The sequence below is a fragment of the Ursus americanus genome, chromosome 3, assembly GCF_024610735.1.
Source record: "Ursus americanus isolate L20-20 chromosome 3, mUrsAme1.1.p, whole genome shotgun sequence".
NCBI classification, from domain to species: domain Eukaryota; kingdom Metazoa; phylum Chordata; class Mammalia; order Carnivora; family Ursidae; genus Ursus; species Ursus americanus.
The window spans coordinates 94,094,192-94,113,548 of NC_142129.1; the positions used below are offsets into that span (position 1 = coordinate 94,094,192).

The following is a 19,357-nucleotide window of genomic DNA, read 5'->3' on the forward strand; positions in this document are numbered from 1 at the left end:
ACGTGCCTGCAGGGACAGGGGTGCTGTGCAGGGGGAATGGCAGCCCCGACCCCCCAAGTTCTGGGGCACACTCTTGTTCTCCCCACTGGTCCTGTTCTTCTTGTGAGCAACGTGGCTACCTGCTCCTGGCCCCTGGTAGAGACCACCGTCTAGTCAGGCCACAGGAAGTGACCAGGTGGCCCCCGTTTCTCACCCTGACGCACGCTTCATGTATTCATCAAGTCAGTGAGGTCGGTGCATGCAGTAGGAGTGCACATGTGCACACACATACATGTACACACACATCAGACGTGCACACATATGCGCACGCACACACATGCAAGCAGGCATGCACACACACATTTGCAACACACACACACACACACACACACACACACACGACATAAAACCCACCAAGGGCCACTTCCGGCATGGCGGGAAAATGAGAAAACAGAAAGGAACATAAATTAAAAATCCCTCCAAATCCCTCCAGATCCAGCAATGACCAGGGATAACATTGTGGTGTATTCTCCTCACAACATTTTCTGATTGATTCTACTAAGTTGAAATCAAAAGAAGGTGAACTTGCTTTGTTCACTTAAAAGGGACGTGGATGACGGTGAATGAGTAAACAGAACGTGAGCGATCCACACTGTGGTCCGTCCTCGGCCTGGAAGAGGAAGGACACTCTGACACCTTCTCCAGCTGGATGAACCCGGGGGACGTGATGCTGAGTGGAATGAGCCACACACGGAAGGACACACTGTAGGGGTCCCGTTCTGGGAGGTGCTGAGACGCGTCCAAGCCACAGAGACAGAGAGGAGACGGTGGGCACCAGCGCGGGGGCAGGGGATGGGGGCTAGCGTCTCATGGGGACAGAGCTTCAGTGCGAGGAGAAAGTTCTAGGGACAGACCTGGTGGTGGCCGCGCCCAAGGGGAATGTGCTCAACGCCACTGAAGGGTGCACTTGGTGAGGACGGGGAGTGCGATGCCATGTGCATTTATAATAACAGTGAAAATGATAGTGATAATAAGACATAGAGTTGGGTCCTGGGTCCTGGGGCAGCTGGGAAGTGGCTGCGGGTCCCCGTCTCCAACCCCGGGCCTGGGGGACAGCCCCCTCGCCCCCTTGCATGGTCCCACAGGGCACTGAGGATGAAGATGCAGTGCTCGTGGTCTGTCGGCAGGGGGAGCCAAGCGCCCATGCACCTGCCCGCTGCTATGGCCTCTCAGGCCACAGCTTTGCAGGGGACCCTCCCAGAGCTAGCGGGCCTGCCTGACCTCAGCCCCTCCCACGCTGGTGCATACCCAGTGGGGCGGTTCTCTGATTGGGCTGCCAGGCTACTCACGGGGGGCAAGACCACTCAGGGTCACCCTGGAGGGCCTGGTTGACTGCAGGGACTGTGCCTACTGGGAGCCTTGGGGGAGGCGCCTGTCTTATCCAGAGGACTTACACTCACCTGTGCTGTCCCTTCCCCAGAGGACCTGCCAAGGGGTCCAGGAGCCTGGAGAGACCCCTCCTCCATGAGAACACACACTCAGTCTTCCATCTGGGAACAGTAAGTGCGTGGGGACAGGACTGTCAGGGAGTTGTCTGCAGGCTTGCTGGAGCAGGTGGGACTTGATGGCCTCGCTTTCTTGATGTAGAAGCCACCTGCTCAGGGCCGTAGGGCGGCAGGGGGAGACACACCGGGTTGCCAGGAATGACAGCTGCTCTTGGCCCCAGCCATCCCAGTCCTCCCCACCATCACTCCCACCTTCCTCCGGCTGTGCCCATGTATCTCAGCTTGGAGTGGCCCTCCTAGCCTTGGTCCTCACCCCTAATCCGGGAATGAGGCAGGGCAGTGGGCAGTGACTTTCTCCAGCTTCAAGATTTTATTTGTCAGAGAGAGAGAGAGAGAGAGAGAGAGCGCTCAGGGGTAGGAAGAGAAGGAGAGGGAGAGGGAGAACTCCCCGATGAGCAGAGAGCCTGCCTTGTGGCTCCGTCCCAGGACCCTGAGGTCCTGACCTGAGCCGTGCCACGTGGGGAGAAGCAGACACCAGGAAGTGGGTGAGATTTGCTTGAGCCTCTTGAAGGAGAGGTGAGCAAGTTTGGGGAGCTTGGGGTAGATTCCTATAAAAGCTGATTGGGCCTGTTCTCAAGGGCGTCTGGGCTGAGCTGAGGGCAGTTGTGGAGCTGAGAAACTCAGCTGAGCATGACATTCTCCTCCTTGGGGGCGGGGCTGCATTCCGGGGTTGGACCCCTGGGCCCGGCAGGAGTACCAGGGGGCTGGCGGGGGGGAGGGCTGGCTGGGTGCAGGGACACCACCTTCTGGAACTGAGACAGCCCAGAGCTAGAGCAAAGCCCTCTCAGATGCCCACTGACTGCCTGCGCCGAGCCCTGCCCCAGACCAGGCCAGGGTGCTGGCCCCAGGCACAAGAGAGGAGAGGACAGGCAGCAGGAGGACCCACGGGGGAGGACATTCCCAGCGAGTGGGCTGGAGGGGAGTCAAAGGGGTCTGGCAGCTCAGCAGAGGCAACTCTGAGCGCTTCTGTGAAGGGGCAGGAGGAGAGAAGTGGAGAGCCAGGCCCGAGGAGGAGGCCCAGGACATAGGCTGGCCCGTGGGCAGGTGCAGGTCCTCTCTACGGGGAGCAGACAGCCTTGGGGAAGAGCGGTAGGCTCTTCTGGGCTGGCAGCTTGTGAGCTCGGGGAAGGAACCAGATGTCAGGGCAGCCCCTGCCTTGGACCTGATCTGTCCTCTCTGCCCTGAGGCCTGAGGGCTGCAGCTGGGTTCCAAGGCTTCCCCGGGATCCTGGGATCCCGCGTCAGCTTGGCTCCCGCAGGTGGGGGCTTCTGTCTCTGGAGGGAGGGATCCAGGCTACAGTGCATTTACATGCGTCATCCTCAGGCAGCCCCTGAGTCAACCAGCACCCCCTATTGTGAGCACGGAACCTAACCCACCTGTCCGGGGTGTCCCCTTCCCCTCCTCTTCCCCTCTCCAGCTCATTCCCCCACCAGGACAGCCTCTTCTGTCTGCCCTGGGCATGCCACACCTGTGCACCCACAGCTTACACAGCAAACATGCATCAGTACTCACTAGCCTGGGTGACTGGCTCCACCGGGAGGCTGTCCTGCTCAGGGTGGGTTCAGATTGCCCAGGTCCCGACCCAGCCCAGATGTCTGAGTGGCTGGAACGTGGTGGGAGCTCATCCCAGAGCTCCCCACAGGGCTGCTCCTTGTCCAGGATGAAGCAGTTCTGCACAGTGTGGAGCGAGAACTGCCGATCTCTTCTGTCCCAGCCTTGGAGTTCCCCGAACATCCCTTCTGCCATGATCCAGGGGTCACCGCAAATGCTAATGCCAGCCTGGATCTGGACAGGGTGGTGGCCATCTCTGAGGACTGTTGACCTGCCTCTCTGGAGAGGAGAGGAGAGAAGCAAGCTTGGGGCAGGGGAGGTACCTGTGTGCCTGTGGGGGGGGGTTCATGTGCCCGGCAGGTGCCAGGCCAGGAAGGAGTCAGGATGAGGGGGAAGGGCAGGGGCCTTTCCTAACCCCTTCTCACTAAATGTGGGAACCCCCTGCACCAGCAAACTCTTGCCCAGTGCCCCCCCCCCCCCCAGAGCACAGGAGGCTTCCACAGGGACGCCCTCTAGTGGGGACAAGGGGTGGTCTGTGGAGCACGGAGGAGCTCCTGAGCCTGGGGGGTGCATGGGACCTCAGAATGGGGGAGGGGAGAGCATCCCCGACGGGGGAGCGGCTTCAGCCAGGTCCAAGGTGGAGTGTGCAGGCCCTGGGGTTCTCCTACTATCATTGCTGCAGCCCTGCCTGGCCCCGCTGTTCATTCCCAAGGACTAGTCCCACGGAATCACAGCCCCCAGGCTAGCCCAGGCTTCTGGCTGCTGTCCGACCTGTCCCTCTGTATGGAAGCGCGGGGGGGGGGGTGTCTTGGGGGTCTGGCCGAGCCTCTCCCGTGGAGTGCAATGGGCCCTGGTGAGTCTCCTGGGACGCTGGTGGGCCCCTGCACTGTGCTCTTGCGTTGTGTGGGTTGGCGCAGGGCATTGGAGAGGGGGTGGCTGGCTCGGAGCAGAGCTCAGCCCGAGGCCCCTCTGCGTGAGTGAAGGCTTGGGTTGCTCCTGTGCCTGCCCTCCCCACCACCTCTGGGGGAAGGCAGGCAGAAAGGCTGATCAATTTTAATTAGCTTTAAGTCTCCGTTGAAATAATTCTGGCTACTGCCAGAAAAGGCACAGAAAGCTTCGATCGCTTACTAATGCAGGAAGGGTCAGATCAGCTCACGCGGCCAGCAATGGTGTGTGACTGCCACCAGCATCTGGACTCCGGGGTGACCCCACCAGCTGTTATTACCCTCTACCTCCGCCACTCAGAGAGGCGGAAGGCTTGTCCAGGTGGGGAGCCCACTTGCTGGTACTTCTGGTGTGGGCTGGGCGCTGGCAGACAGCAATCCCCCAGGGAGCCCCGCCCTCCTGGCTCTGCTCTTCGAGCCTGAGGACTGGTGTGTGCTCCCACGGTTGGGCTGTGGGCACCGAGGGCAGAGGGGTCCCTCCCTCCAAGGTACTCGGGGTGACAATGTGACCAGGTGTCCACTTGGACCAGGATCCATTGCTAGGGGCTGAAGGTGACGGAGGTGACCAAACCCGCATAAGTGATCTAATCGAGTCTCTCCCTCCCCCACTCCAGGCCCGCGATGCTCCTTGCGGTCAGGTCTTCCTGGTTACCAGTCACTCCCCTGGCCCTGATTTTGTCCTTTGAGGTTTCCCAGAGGTCACAGGGCAGGGACCAGGGCCTGAGGACTGGGGCGCGCACCAGCGTGCTGTACCTGCCCAGGCCCCATCCCTTTTTGGTGCAGAGGGGTGCAAAGGCACAGGGAAGCCCCCAGAAAGGTACCCTGGGGGCCCTGGGGCCAGTAAGGACTCAGGGATGAGCCGCTTCACTCTGGTGGCCCCTCCCTGCTCCAGCACACAGGGCTCCCCACCCCTCCGCGGCCCCACCTCTCCTCCGGCTGGTGCCACCCCCGCACACCCTCCCCTCCAGTCTTTCCTGCCCTCGGAGCCGCACAGCACTCCAGCCCCAGGCACCTTCCCGGCCCTCGGCCGCCCGCTCCCCGCCTCCAGGCGCACTCCCGGACGCGCACCCACTCCTTCCCGCTCCTTAGGCCGCTCCTCCCCCCCAGCCGCCCCCGTCCTGCCAACCGCGCGCTCGCCGCCGGCAGCACCCTGAAACGGGAGGGCCGGGGCTAGCACCGGGGGTGGGGGGCGTGTCTTGAGGGTGTGCGCTCCGGCTAGGGGGCGAGTTCTGGGGGAGGTGGGGCGCGTCCCGGGTGGGCGCGTCCCGGGAGGGCGCGTCCCGGACAAGCGCGCGTTCTGGAAGCAAGAGTGTCCCCGGTGGGTGGGCGCGTCCCCGAGGGGGAGGGCGCAGTCTAGGGGCGGGCTCTCCGCGGCCCCACCCTCGACCACGTCCCCCGGCGCCCCCCGCGCACCCAGCCGGGACCGAGCCTACCGCGCGCCACAGCCATCCGGCCATGGAGACGCGAGAGCGGCGGCGCCCGCAGTTTCGGCTGCTGCTGCTGCTGCTGCTCTGCGGTAAGGGGCCGCGGGGTCCGGAGCCAGGGCGCCCCGACCTCCTCCGGGGCCACGGGGACCCGCGCGGGCTTCGACCTCCCGCGCCCCCGCCGGGCCGCGCCTCCTGCCCTGCACGGATCCTGGCCTGCCCGGCGCGCCTGGCTCCGGAGAGGCGAGGCGTGACCCCGGCGCCGTCCCCAGCCTCCGAGGGAGGGTCCTGTCTACGGTCCCCGGAGGAGCCGAAGGCGACGGACCGGGGCTGGGAAGGGGGACGTGGGGTCTTGTGCAGGATCTGCCCGGCTGGGGCCACGCCTGCTCCTCGCAGCTGCGATGTCCCGGGTCTCACTGCCAGCGGGCTGGGGTGGCCTGCCAGCGCGACTCCCCGAGCGAGCACAGGCGGCGCAGGTCCGGCTCGCACTTCGCTGTTAGGTAGTGAGCTCTCCGTCCTGGGGCTTTTGCGTGAACCCCACTCTCAGGGCTTGGGTGAGAGGAATCCAGACCCCATAGGGCTGGTGCTTTCCACTTGTACTTGTCCTCCGAGGACAGCCCTTCCGTGTGTGTGTGTGTGTGTGTGTGTGTGTGTGTGTGTGTGTGCGCGCGCGCGAGCGCGCGCGCGCGAGCATGTGCGCGTGTGCGCAGGGCTCACAGGACCGGGAAGGGGGCAGCTCCCTGAGGCTTCACTCCCAGATCCCTCCTCCAGCAAGAAAACGGGGCTCCAGGGAGAATACGTTGTTTACGGCTTGGGAATGGATCCGATGAAAAGCTTGTTTTGAAAAATTTTACTAAAGAGACGATCCAAGATCAAGTAAGAGGGTGTGTGTGTGTGTGTGTGTGTGTGTGTGTGTGTGTGTGTTTGGGGAAGGCTTCCCTGGGAGAGGCTTGCTGAGTAGAAGGCTGAGCTGAGGTGGGAGCCCTGACCTGGGGGTCAAGGGGCTCAGGGCCTCTCAGAGGGGCCACTGTCCCCTGAGTCCTGTGGGAGGCCAGCCTTGCCCTCGCTGGCCCATGTCCCTGGCTGTAAGATGCAAAGTTGACCTTGTTTGAAATCGCTGTCAGCTTTGCTGGTTTGGAACCAATTAGGAGGTGGGAAAGGGCTGGATTGGCCGCTTGGCTTCCCAATCTCTGGAGATGTCTGGGTGAGGGAAGTGGGGCTTCATCTCACCTTCCAGGGTCAGAGCGTAGGGCTAGGTGGATGTTTGTGTTGAAAGAAAGGGTGCATTGTGGCTTCTGACACCGGATTTCAGTAAGCCTCAAATGCGAGGCCCTTGGAATGGAGATTTTGGTTCCTCAAGGGAAGGGAGCCTTTAGCTTCATTCCGGGGACTGTTGAGGCTCCGCTGAGCTGCCTCCAGCATGAGATTGTGAAGGGCCAGAGCAGACCTTGCACACACATCTTCCGCGTCTAACAGCACTGGGTTCGGGGCCTGATGGCCGTCTGGTCCTCCCTCCGTGGCTCCACCGGCTCCCTTCCATGGAGCTCGGGTGGGGCGCCCCGGCCAGGGTGGGGCCAGGCCGGCCTCTCTGCGGATCCAGCCCAGTGCTGGTCCTGCCAGAGGGAGGGCCTTGGGAAGTGGCTGCTGACCGAGTGGGACGCAGGGAAAGGCAAGACCTGCTCATGGTCACACGCCATGTGTCATAGCTGGGGCCGAGCTGTGGAGGTTGCTACATCTGGAAGGAGGGTCCCAGGCCTGCTGACATCTGTGCAAAGGGGGGGCCCGGCCGTCCAGGGAGCAGGGCCAGCTGGGGGACTGGTTCCTCCTGCCGGCAGAGGCCCACTGAGGACTGACTGTGGAGGGCCAGGGGAGGGAGGTTTCCGGGGGAATTGCAGACCTCCATTCAGAGGCAGCAGCCACTGCGCAGGGCCTCGGGGTGGTGAGGTCCAACAGAAGGCGCCAACCCCCCCCCCCGCCGGGGCTCACCTCTGTGCCCGCTCCTCGATGGCACCCTTCAGTCTGGGCGCGAATCCCAGGGCCTCCATTTGCAAGTGCTGAACCCCAAGATCATAGGGCACTTACTGGCTCTGGACTCAGTTTCCCCCACTGCAGTGTGGATGTAGGAATAGCAACATGTGAAGGACTATTGGGACCTTTAGTTTGATTCCCGATAACCCTGTGGCAGCCGTGGGGTTCAGGCTCAGACACAGGGATGTGTGGGAAAGCGCCCACCAGCGCCTGGCACACGTGCCATGGCTCCAGGGGCCGACAGCACCCCCAGACAGCGCTGGTGCTGTGAGTGAGCATGGCACTGTCCTCTTTTGGTCAGTGATGAGTAATGATGTCCTGATGCCAAGTCACCTCTGGTCATCCTGACTCGTATGCACACCACTGGGCCCAGTGACACAGGTGGTTGGTTGAGAGGGGCCTCGAAGGTCTTCTGACCCCACTCCTCGTTTTATAGAGAAGAAATCGAGGTCCAGGGTGGGGAGGACACTGCTCAGACTCAGGGGCAGGGGCAGAACCTTCCAGAAACTACGGCTAGCCTGGCCATGCCTGCCGCTCGGAGCCTGGTGACTGGTGTCGTTGGTCCTCATTTCCATCCGAGCGGGATGAGAAGTTCCGGTATTTCGTTTCCAAATGCCCCGCTTGTAAAAGGCCTTTCTCTGGGAAATGCATCTGTTTGGCTGTTTATCATCTCCTGGAGTCTGGAAGTCCCCGAGACAAAAGGAGCACAGTTCTACATTTTCTTTGTTTCCCTGATGGGGAACTGAGTTTTGTATTTCAGTTTAATTCCCGAGACCTTTACTGATGCAGCTGGTAGCTTGTGGCAGCCGCCCACTTTCTTGGTGTTGTCAGGAATCTGCGTCTTTACCTGCTGTTCTCGCACTGGCTGGGGTGTTGGGTTTTGCTGGGAGCGTTTGAGCAGTGTGTGCATCAGAGATGGTGCTAGAATCCCGCCCCCTCGCCGCCCAGGACAATTCTGGTTTGTCCCACGGTGCCTGTCTGGTGCAGACCCAGGGGTGGCACTGTCCTGGCATCCCCACAGCACCCCCGTGGTCCTCGATGGCGCATTTTCCACCAGTCCTTGCCAGGCTCCTGCTACATTGCCAGGTGGAGACTCTGGTCCAGGAAGAAGGAGGAGGAGGGGTGAGAAGAGAGAGGGTCCCAGGGCAGAGGGAGGAGAAGAAGAGGAAGGAAACACTGGGCTGGGTCTTAGTGGTTTAGGTGGTTAGGGTACGCTGTGGGGCTCAGGGGTTCCGGATCCAGAGGCTCCTGGGGGTTGAGGTCCAGGAGATGCAGGTCCAGGGGGTTCAGGTCTAGGGGTACAGGTCCAGATGGGGCTGGTCCAGAGTTTCAGGGCCGGGGGTCCTGGTCCAGGGGATGCAGGTCCAGGGGTCTGGGGGGTCCAGAGGTGCAGGTCCAGGTGTCGGGGTCCAGCCCAGGTGTCAGATCAGGTAGGTGGTCTAGGTAAAGGTGGGTTTTCGCTGGGAGGTGTGGCAGCAGCCAGGAGGAGGTGACAGTGTGGGACTTGTGTGGCTTATGCCCCTGTGGGAGGTGGGTGGAGCTCAGGAGACTCAGATGGGATGCTGTGATGACCCCATCAGGGAAAGGCCAGGCCCAGGATGGGGCCAAGGGCTAGGTGTGGAGAATGCTGGTGGACTTCCAGCACCTTTGGTGGGGAGTCCATTGGGGAACTACAGAGAGAGGTGCCTTTGGAATAGGGCAGTGATGGGAGAAAGGAACATGGGCTGGTTTCATCATCATCCCCCGCGCTCCATGTGGCCCCTGAGGGCCTGCACTCCCCAGAGTCACTAGCACCATGCCCATGTGGCCCTGGACCCAGGGCTGCCTTCCTGCCAGCCGCTGGGCAGGTGCATCTGGACAGGTTCATGGCACACCCTGGCTCTCGTTTGGTTGTGGGAAAGTCACTTTTCCTCTGGGCATTTAAACTGGGGAGATGGGGGCAGGAGGCATGATGCTGTTCCTCAGGCAAACCAAAGATGGGATTGGCATGAGGGTGTTGGCTCAGGCCAGTATGACAGGCCACCGGGGGCAGCTCTGCAGGCAGGTGGCTTGGGCTGACCTCCCACTGTGTTACCGAGCAGGTGGATGATCTTCCCTCGTGGTGACCCTGTCTTTTTAAGTGACTCTGCGAGTGGGACCTTACTTAGGACAGGGCACTCTGTGGACATTGGTCGGGCATTGTGGAGGAGATGGCAAGGCTCCCCTTGAAGGGACATCAGCTTGAGTCTTGGCTGCTACATGCCTGGACCCTGTGAGTGAAGGCTCTGAGATTGGTTTCAGCGGGAGTGTGCTGGGGTTGAGAACTGCCCTGGGAGGCCTGCTTCAGTCTGGCTCAGGGTCCACCTTTCCAAACTCACTGTCATCCCTTCACCCCTCACAACTGTGGGTGCTCAACCCCTAAGCAAAGTGGTTTGGCTCCCTGGCCTCTTGTCTGTACCTGGCACTCCCTCACTGTTCTTTTTCTTTAAACTCACCGATTTTTTGTTTATTCATTTGTTCTGTAAATTATTGAGAAAAGAGTATTTAATTCTCAACTGTTATTGTGGATTTGTCATTTTGTTCCTTGCAGTTCTATCCATTTTTGCCTCCTGTGTTTTGATGCTCTGTTATTAGGGGCATACATGTTTAGCATTGCTATGTCTTCTTGGTGAATTGAACCATTTATCATTGTGAAAGACCCTCTTTATCTCTGGTAATATGCTTTGCTCTGAAATATACTTCGTTCAGCATTCATATAGCCACTCCACCTTTCTTTGGATTAGTAGTAGCATGGTATGTCTTTTTTCTACCCTTTGACTTTGAGCGTATTTGAGTTTTTCTGTTTAAAGTAGGGTTCTTGTGAAAAGCCTATGGTTGGGGCTTATTTTTTTATTTTTTTAAATCTCATCTAACAGCTTAGCTTCTTAATTGGGTGTTTAGGCCATTGACACTCAACCTTTTTTTTTTTTTTAAGATTTTATTTTTGAGTAATCTCTACACCCAATGTGGGGCTCAAACTCACAATCCTGAGATCAAGAGTCACATGTTCTATCGACCGAGCCAGCCAGGCGCCCCTCAATCTGACTATTGACATGGTTTGGTTTACGTCTACCATCGTGTCATCAGTACTTTTTCTCTTCTCTTTTTTTCTGTATTCTTTTGGACTTAATTTTTTTTTAAACTCCTCACTACCTTGCCTTCTTCATTCTCCCTTCTGTTCCCAGAAGTGCCCTTCTGGTCATGGGGCTACCTTTTGCATGGCGCAAGCCCCTCCCTGAGCCAGGCAGCCTGTGGTCTCCCCTGGGGATGACCTGGCCTGCAATGCAGGATCTCAGTGGGTCAGAACCTGCCATTTCTTGTTGATGGCCATTTCTTCTGCATGTGCTTGTGCTCAGACTATGAAATTTGTGCTGCTGCCCTCAGGAACTGATCATTCATTCATTCCTTCTCTTGAAAAGTCTTTTTGGAATACCAAGGAGGTGCTGGTGGTCAGGGGTGGTTAGGGTGGTTAGGCGGTTAGCGCAGCAGGCATTTATCAAACACCTGCAGTAACAACATCATAAAGACGGGAGCCTCTGTGGGCACATGGCTAGTGCCTGTCTGGACGGCCCCCTTGTGAAGCAGGACCTGTTTCCCTTAGTTTACAGATGGGGAAACTGAGGTCAGCTGGTGACCAGTGATGCTGGGGGTGAACCCAGGTCTGCCCAGTTCTGGGTGTGGGCCTCTCTCCTGTTTCTTTCCCTGTGGTTTCTCCTGCAACACAATACTCTCTGCAAGGACACACAGAGATGTATGCACACACGTACACACATGCACGCAAACATACATGTACACACACTCACATGCACACACACCAGGGAGCACATGGCAGGGCTGTATGCACACACATACACACACATGAACACACACAGATATACACACATATGCACACACAGGCATATACACACATGCACACACACAACAAGGCTGTATGCACACACATACACATACACACAAACACACACGCGTAGACATACATACACGTACATACACACATATGCACACACATACCAGGACACACACCACAGGGCTTTCTCTTGACTGTGTGGTGGGAGCCAAAGCAGGGGTCATAGGAAGGGAGCTTACGAGGGGTGTCTGGGGAGGAAGGGTGGGCCGGTCCTGAAGGTAGGCACTGCTCAATGGGGAATGAGCTGGGAGAAGGTGGAGGTGGAGGGATGGGGGTGCTGGGGGCAGAGGTGGAGCGGGGAGGGGGTGCCAGGAATCCTGGGGGGGACCCCATGGACCTGGGGAGTAACCTGGCCCCCGCTTCTGGAACATGAGTCCCTGTGTCTTGTCAGCCCTGGGCCTCCTGGAATCGAGGGGCAGCTCTGACAGGGCTGGTGGTATTCACTCCCACGTGGCCCTCTCTGGTGCCCTTGTGGCCCTAGGTGGTCAGCAGACTCTCAAGATCTTTCTGGGGAGGTGCTCTGGGCACCCTCAACCCTCGAGGTCAGTGGGGCCTCTTTGCCATCCCTGATGGATGGGACCCACTTTCCACCCTCCCCATATGCGGGAGCCCACCTGTTCTCGGCTTCCCCAACCCCCAGGACACGCATCCCCTGCCCGCTGCCCTCCCTCACCTTCTTTCTCCCACACCCCGCTGGGAGACCATGGCTCTCTGGGTTCCATCTAGGTGACACCCACGTGGGTCCCCTTTTGGCAGTGGCTTCACCTCCCTGGGCCACACGGTGGGGGGGAGCGTGAGGGACCCCCGCTGCCTGCAGGGAGGGTGTCAGCAGGAGGGCTCGAGGGTCACATTGCAAATGACATTCCCAGCAGTATCATGGCCATGGCTGTCCCCTCTCCAGGTGGGTGTCCTCGAGTGGGTGGCTGCAACGAGACTCGCATGCTGGAGAAGCTGCCCCTCTGTGGGAAGGCCTTCGCCGACAGGATGCACAAGGTGGACGTCTGGAAGTGGTGTAACCTGTCCGAGTTCATCGTGTGAGTGCTGGGGCTCTGCATGGGGCTGCCCTCCCCGCTGCCTGGCCTCCCTGCTCACCCCTGCCCTCCCCTGCCACTGCCTGCCCTCCCCTGCCCTCCCCTGCCACTGCCTGCCCTCCCCTGCCCACCCCTGCCCTCCCCTGCCACTGCCTGCCCTCCCCTGCCCACTGCTGCCCTCCCCTGCCATCTCCTGCCCTCCCCTGCTCACCCTAGCCATGCCTGCCCTCCCTGCCCTCCCCTGCCCATTCCCAGCAGATGCAGAAATTTCACTCTGTTTCGTTCAGGAACAGTTCCTCCACACCAACTGTGCCAGGTCCACGCAGGGGTTGTGGGTGTGGACCTCACCCCCAGACCCACTGTCCTCTGGGGCACTGGGCACGGAAGCCCCTAGAACAGCTGTTGGGGATGGAGAGCAGGGGGCCTGGGTTTGGAGGAATAAGGACTGAAGCAGCCGACAGACCCCCGGCTTCTGGGGAAGATGGGGGCTCCCGGCACGCATGGGGCAGGCACAGCTCAGCCCGCGGGGGCCACTGGCATAGCACCATCTGTGATGGGGAGATGCAGGGGGAGGGCAGGCCCCTCGCTGATGATTTGCAAGAAGGGAGAAGCCAGTGCGTCTTGATGTTTGATGCAAAGTGTGATTCTGGGCTCCCTCTTGTCCTCGGAGCCGTGAGGAAGATTCTGGACGCCAGGCTTGGAGTGGACATGCGAGGTGGGCCAGGGAGGGTGAGGTGGGAGATTCCCACCCTGTGCCTCTGTCACCACTAAAGCCTCGGTGAGGAGGTCAAGCTGATGTCCAGCCCCAGGGCCAGAGGACAGGAGCAGGCTACCAGAGGGGCATCTGGGGTCAGTGCCAGTGGGAGCTGACTTCCCATGGCAGCTGAGCCAGACCCAATCCCGGAGAGGGGGGCCGGCTTCCAAAGACCTGGGTGGTCTGCGAGGCACCTGAGGACCATCCAAGGAGCAGCTGGGGTCCAGAGTCCCTCCCTGAGGCTTGTTCTCTGAGCCGTTGGGACTGCGGGTCTGTGCCTTCTCATATCCACGAGCATCGCCTGGGGCCCAGAGCTGGGGGCCTGGGGACAGCTGTTGGCGCCCGGCCGCCCCTTCCACTGTACCCAGGAGGTGACCCCTCGGGTGAGCCGACCTTCCTGAGGTGCGGGGCCCCCGGGGATCCCTCGGAGGGAAGTTCCAGGCCACCCCTTCCCCCAGGCCCGAGCCCCCACCAGCCGTGACCCCTCCCAGTCGTGAGAGACCAGGTGGGACTGGGGCACTGGATAAGGGATAAGGGCTCTGGCAGGAACAGCATGGCGGGGACCAGCATCTCGAGATCCCCGTGCAGCAAGAGGGAGACCCCAGTGCCCTATTGGTGCCTGAGATGCTTGGTGAGGGGCCAGAGAGGAAGTGCCGCAGACACAGAAAGAGTCCCTGGTGGTGCTGGTGGGACCACGGAGCTGGGAGCGCAAGGCGGTCCAGTTTCCGCCAACAGGCCAGGTGTCCTGGGGGGGGGGCAGGACTTCTAGAAGGCGGGCAGGGAGGTGCAGGGAGAAACTCAAGGCCATTTGCAGGTGAGGGCTCAGGTTCAGACCCCAAGGGCTCGCCCACCAGTGTCTGGCACCGAGGCCCCGGACCAAGATGCGGGCCGTGAAGGGGCAGAGGTGTGTGTGCAGGGAGACAGCAGCGGGCTAGACACACGTGAGGACTCAGGGCCTCAGGCTCCCCACTCAGCCCTGGAAACCAGGAGGGGGTGAGGCTGGGGCTTCAGAATTCAAGAATGCTTTTCCCCCTGCCAATCCGTCATCATGGAAACAGCGACAGACACGCAGGGCTCCCACCTCCTGTTTCCCAGGTGCCCTTTCTCAGGTTGCAGCTGCCACCCTCCCAGCCCCCCAAATAGTGAGAAAACCACCAAAGAGGACAAAGTCAGAGGCAGAGGGCAGAGGCAGAGCGTGAGAGCAGGAGAGGGGGAGCGAGGGGTCCCAGTGGCAGGGAGCACCAGGGGGGCCTGTCCCCACGGTGATCCATATCTGAGGTCACTGCCCTTGTGCTCGCCCCACGGCGGCTCACTGAGGGTGGGACCCCCTCCATCCCATTAAGGGGTGGCTGCTGGCGAGGTTTCCAGGTGCCGTGCTGTATCGCCTACAAGCAACAACACGGGCAGCCAATCTGAAGGAAAGCAAGGAGCCGAGTGGGAAAGCATCTGCCTGGTGGGAGAGGGCATCTGACCGGGGCTTCTGGGCTGTGTGCCCCCCCTGCCATCGGGGCTAGAGCTGCATCTCCTTTAACTGTGTGTGCAGCACCCCAGGAGCTAGAGGGAGGGTGCTCCGGGGGCCACACCCAAAGGGGACATGGGGAGACCCCTGGTGACCAGGGGATGCTGGGGAAGAACGAGTGTTGTGACCCTGGTTCCCTGAAGTCGTGCATACAGCGCCTTCCTTGTGAAGAAAGCCTCAGTTGTGTCTCCAGCCTGAGCCGGGGCCAGCGAGTTAGCAGGGCGTGGGGCTGCGTGCGGACGGCAGGATGCCAGGGAGTCGTGGCCTCTGCTACCCTTGTGCGCCCAGCTAGTCCCCAGCATTCTCGAGAAGCACCCGGCGTGGGCACTGGGTATGCGGCTCTGTGAGCTGATCCGCGGTGATGGGTGCTATGCACACTCACCCGTCCTCTCCGTCATCCTCCTGGAGAGAGGTCCTCTGAACCCCCCTTACAGGTGGAGAAGCTGAGGCTCAGGAACACAAGAAACGTGGCTGAAATCTGGAAGATGGTCAGAGCTGGGGCCGGAGGCAGCCCGTCAGCCCGCGCTGTTCCGCGCTGCCCTCTGAGGGGCTGGGGCTGGGCTCCACTGCCTGGCTTTGCACGCTCGTGTCCAGCCTCAGCCGGCCTCATCTCGGGCCTGCAGAGAGTGGTGCTGGCCTTCCCGCAGGCAAGGGAGTCAGAGCATAGGGTTCTCGTCAGACTCCGGGGGCGGGGGCTGCCCCAAGCAAAGGCCATGTTGGATCTCTCCTGGACAGCAGCCCACTAACCCTGTGGGTGCGGGGGTGGGTCTGGGGATGACAGGCTTCCTGTGGCTCTGACCTGGGCATGTCCCAGGCTCTGGACATGACTCAGGCGTCCCTTCTGCTTCTGGCTCTCTTCCGTCTGTGTGGTCTCCTCCTTGTAGGCATTACCTGGGGGGCCCAGGTGTGTGACCTGCATTCCAGCCTCTGCGCTAGGACCCTGCCTGGTGCTGCCAGGAAGGCTGGACACCCGGAGGGCCTGGCCACGTGAATCCACTGCCCCTCGTCTCCTACCCCTTGTTGGGCAGAGACAGCATCTGTGTAGGAAGCAGCTCCTTCCTGTTGAGGGCTCAGGCCAGGCCATGTTCCCCAGGACAGCGCAGGAAGGAGGACACGGGGCACAGAGCCTCAGGCCTGCCTCACCCCAGCCTTCGTTCCTGTGGGGAGCCAAGGCCGGAACCCTTGGCCCTCCTAATCCTGATCTGCATGCGGCACTCAGCCTGGTGTGGGAAGGCACGGGCTGTGGACCTGGCACGTGTCCGTCCAGCCCTCTCTCCAGAGCATCTTGGGTGCTGGTCGCCAGTCTAGGCTCCCACGTCTGGGGGCCGCTGGTTGTGTTCAGGGTGGGGTGGCCGTTTGGCTGACTCTGGGTCCCCGTAGTTGTAGCATTGTCGGCTGTTTGAACTGTCCAGAGCCCACCTGCTGGACAGACGTGGCACCTCATGGGTGGCTTGCTGAGTGCCCTTTGGAGGTTTGATGACATGGACAGGGAGGCCCGTGGAGGAGGGGGCTCGAGCCTGTCCTGTTCGATGGGGGCCGCCCCCTCCTGACCTGGCAAATGAGGCAGCTGGCCCTTGGCCTTGGAGACCCCTCCCCTGCGGCCCACAGAGCATCTTAGATGATAAGGCCCTTGTGGGTCATGCATCCCTCTGCCTTGAAGGAAGGGGTCAGGCCTGATGTGTCCTCCGGGCAGACCGGGAAGTCCTGGGAGCCCTGGGGGCTGGGCCCAGACTGGGGGCTCTGGGGGCTCCCAGCCTACCAGGGAGCCAGTCCCAGGCATGAGGTGTGGACATCACTCAGCCACAGAGCTTCCCTGCTCCGTTTGCTCTTGGTTGAGATGGGAGGTCTGGGGTCTGGGCTAGATGAGCTCAGGGTGTGTGCAGAGGTCACGTCACTGGCCTGGGGGATTCGTGGCGGGCATCCGGCCAAGCGGAGTGGAGCTTGGTTGTGCGTGTGGGGGAGGCGGCTCAGGCACAGGGACAGCTGTCTGAAGCCCCGGGGAGGAAAGGCTTGGTGGTGGGGGGGATGATCACCTTGCCCCAGGAGCCTCTGGGCAAGGAGGCGGCGTGTCAGATAGGGGCCATGGTAGGAGGGTCCCAAGGGCACTCCTGTCCCCGCTTTCCAGTGCTGCCCAGGACTGGGCCCGCACCCCTGCTCTCCGGGGTCACGGCCAGCATGAGGGGGTGCAGGGAGCCGCTTGTCACGCCCTCTGCCTTTGCAGGTACTACGAGAGCTTCACCAACTGCACCGAGGTGGAGACCAACGTGGTGGGCTGCTACTGGCCCAACCCCCTGGCGCAGGGCTTCATCAGCGGCGTCCACAGGCAGTTCTTCGCCAACTGCACCGTGGACAGGACGCACTGGGAGGACCCCCCGGACGAGGTTCTCATCCCGCTCATCGCCGTGCCGGTCCTGCTGACCGTGGCTATGGCCGGCCTGGTGGTGTGGCGCAGCAAGCGCCCTGACCAGCTGCTGTAAGGTCCGGCGGTCGGAGGGGCTGCGCCTGGAGAGAGGGAAGGCCGGGCCGGGGGCTGCGGAGCTGTCCCGGACCCGGACCCGGCGGTCGTGGGCAGGCGCCACCCGGCCCCGCAGTCCGCTGCACTCATGCTGCTCACCCAGGCTCTTCCTCTTTCTTGGGCCGGGGAAGAAAACGCACCAAGGCCGGAGCCCGAATCGCTGCTGCTGCGCCCGCTGCCCAGGCTGGTGTCCAGGCCATTCCTTCGCAGAGCCCTGCCGGGCCCCGCCCGGGCCTCCTGCCCTGACCCCACCTCCCAATCCGACCCCACCCCTGTCCTGATCCCACCCCCTGCCCTGACCCCACCCCCGGGCTGGCTCTGACTCCACCTCCCAGCCCGACCACACCCCCTGCCCTGACCCCATTACCACCCCCCCCCCCCCGCCCCACGCCTGGCTCTGACTCCGCCTCCCAACCCGACCCCACCCCTGTCCTGACCCCACCCCCTGCCCTGACCCCACCCCCAGCCTGGCTCTGACCCCACCTCCCAACCCGAGCACACCCCCTGGCCTGACCCCACCCCCGGCCTGACTCTGACTCCACCTCCTAACCCGACCACACCCCCTGCCCTGACCCCACCCCTGGCCTGGCTCTGACTCCGCCTCCCAACCCGACCACACCCCCTGCCCTGACCCCACCCCTGGCCTGGCTCTGACTCCGCCTCCCAACCCGACCACACCCCCTGCCCTGATCCCACCCCGGGCCTGACCCCACCCCACCCCTTGCCCTGACCCCACCTCCTGCGCTGGCCCTGGCTCCACCCCCTGGCTGGCTCCACCCCCTCTGGCTCTGCCCTGGGCCTCCCTGGCCTGGCCCTCCCATTCACACCTTAGCTGGGGTTGGATGGACTGTGCACGAGGTGTTCGGTGTTCGTAGGCTCTTGCTGCTCTGTGTCTGAGCCCTCCTGGCGGGGAGCCCTTGCACGGCCTGAGGACGGAAAGCCCCGACAGACTGAGAGTCAGGCCGGGGTCCCCTGGCCGCCAGACACTGCCTGAGACCCCCTGTGTGTGCCCCCAGCGCAAGCCTCGTTCCCAGGCCCCCTGCGAGTCAGGCCCCTCTGGGCTGGGGTCCCGTGAGCTGCGTGCTGGCTGAGCTCCGTCTGTGCTGTGTGTGCTTTCTCTGAGTAAAGAGTCATCCGCTTCTGGCTTTTCTGTTTTATTTCAGGGCATTCGGAGAGAGGCCTGTCTCTTGGGGCTGACAAGTCCTCACACCCGTTTTCCAGATAGGGAGTGACTGAGGGATGCCCCAGAAGCCCACAATGTCAGAGTTCGGAGGGCTTCAAGCCAGGGAAATGTGGGTGGGTGGAGAGATGCCAGGCAGGTGCTGGCAACCTGTCGTTCTTTGCACGTTTCAGGACTGCTGGGTGGGTTTTCCGGGGAGGGGGCTGATGCTGGTCCTGGAGGCATCGGGTGGAGCAGCGGGTGGAGACCTTTCGCTGGCTGCTGTCCCAGCTGCAGTTCCAGGGTGGTCTTTGGACATAGGCTGTGGGCTCCAGCACGCCCTTGCTGGGACCAGCGGTGGGGCTGGGCTCTGGGGAAGGCCAGAGAGAACTGGCAGGCAGGGCCTGTGCCTTGGAGAGGCCCTGCTCCTCTTGCCACCCCAGCTCTTGAGGACCTTCCCCTGCAAGGGATCGGAGCAAAATGGAGCTGGCAACTGCTGGTTCTCCAGAACCCTGTCCCGGGATGCCGTGGTCACGCCCAAGGGTCTCTGCCGTCACCTGGCCAACCAGGAGCCTGCCTGCTCCCCCTGCTTTGGGGCTGAGTCTCCACGGCTGGGGCCCTCCCTTGGGGAGCTGTCGTCTGTCTGCCATCGCTCTGAAAATCATCTCTGGCTGGAGGTGGTGTATGAGTGTCCTCTGCTCAGGTTTGTGGGGGCGACAGGTCCCAGAGCCGCCGGGGGATGCTCAGAGTCCCATGTTTGCAGAGGGTGACCGCAGCAGAGAACGTGGCATGCCTGCTGTGGGCGGACGGGGCTGAGGCACAGAGATGAGGATGTTCCTGTGGGTGTCCCAGGCGTGTTGTGTTTGTAAACTTATATCCACGTGAAGCTGCTCGAGTCAGGGACGGAGCTGGCCTGGGCTCCGTGTCCATTCCCACACTCAGCCTCGCTCAGCCGTCTGCCCC

At 61.6% G+C, this 19,357-nt stretch overlaps 1 protein-coding gene across 1 annotated transcript; it reads left to right on the top strand.

Annotated features, from left to right (window-relative positions):
• Positions 1-5,289: 5,289 nt before the first annotated feature.
• Positions 5,290-18,378, top strand: RAMP3 (receptor activity modifying protein 3). The gene is made up of 3 exons (XM_045793577.2): positions 5,290-5,555; positions 12,318-12,450; positions 16,942-18,378. Exons 1-3 carry the CDS (start codon positions 5,495-5,497, stop codon positions 17,195-17,197), a joined length of 450 nt encoding a protein of 149 aa, XP_045649533.1. The 5' UTR covers positions 5,290-5,494; the 3' UTR covers positions 17,198-18,378.
• The last annotated feature ends 979 nt before the right edge of the window (positions 18,379-19,357 follow it).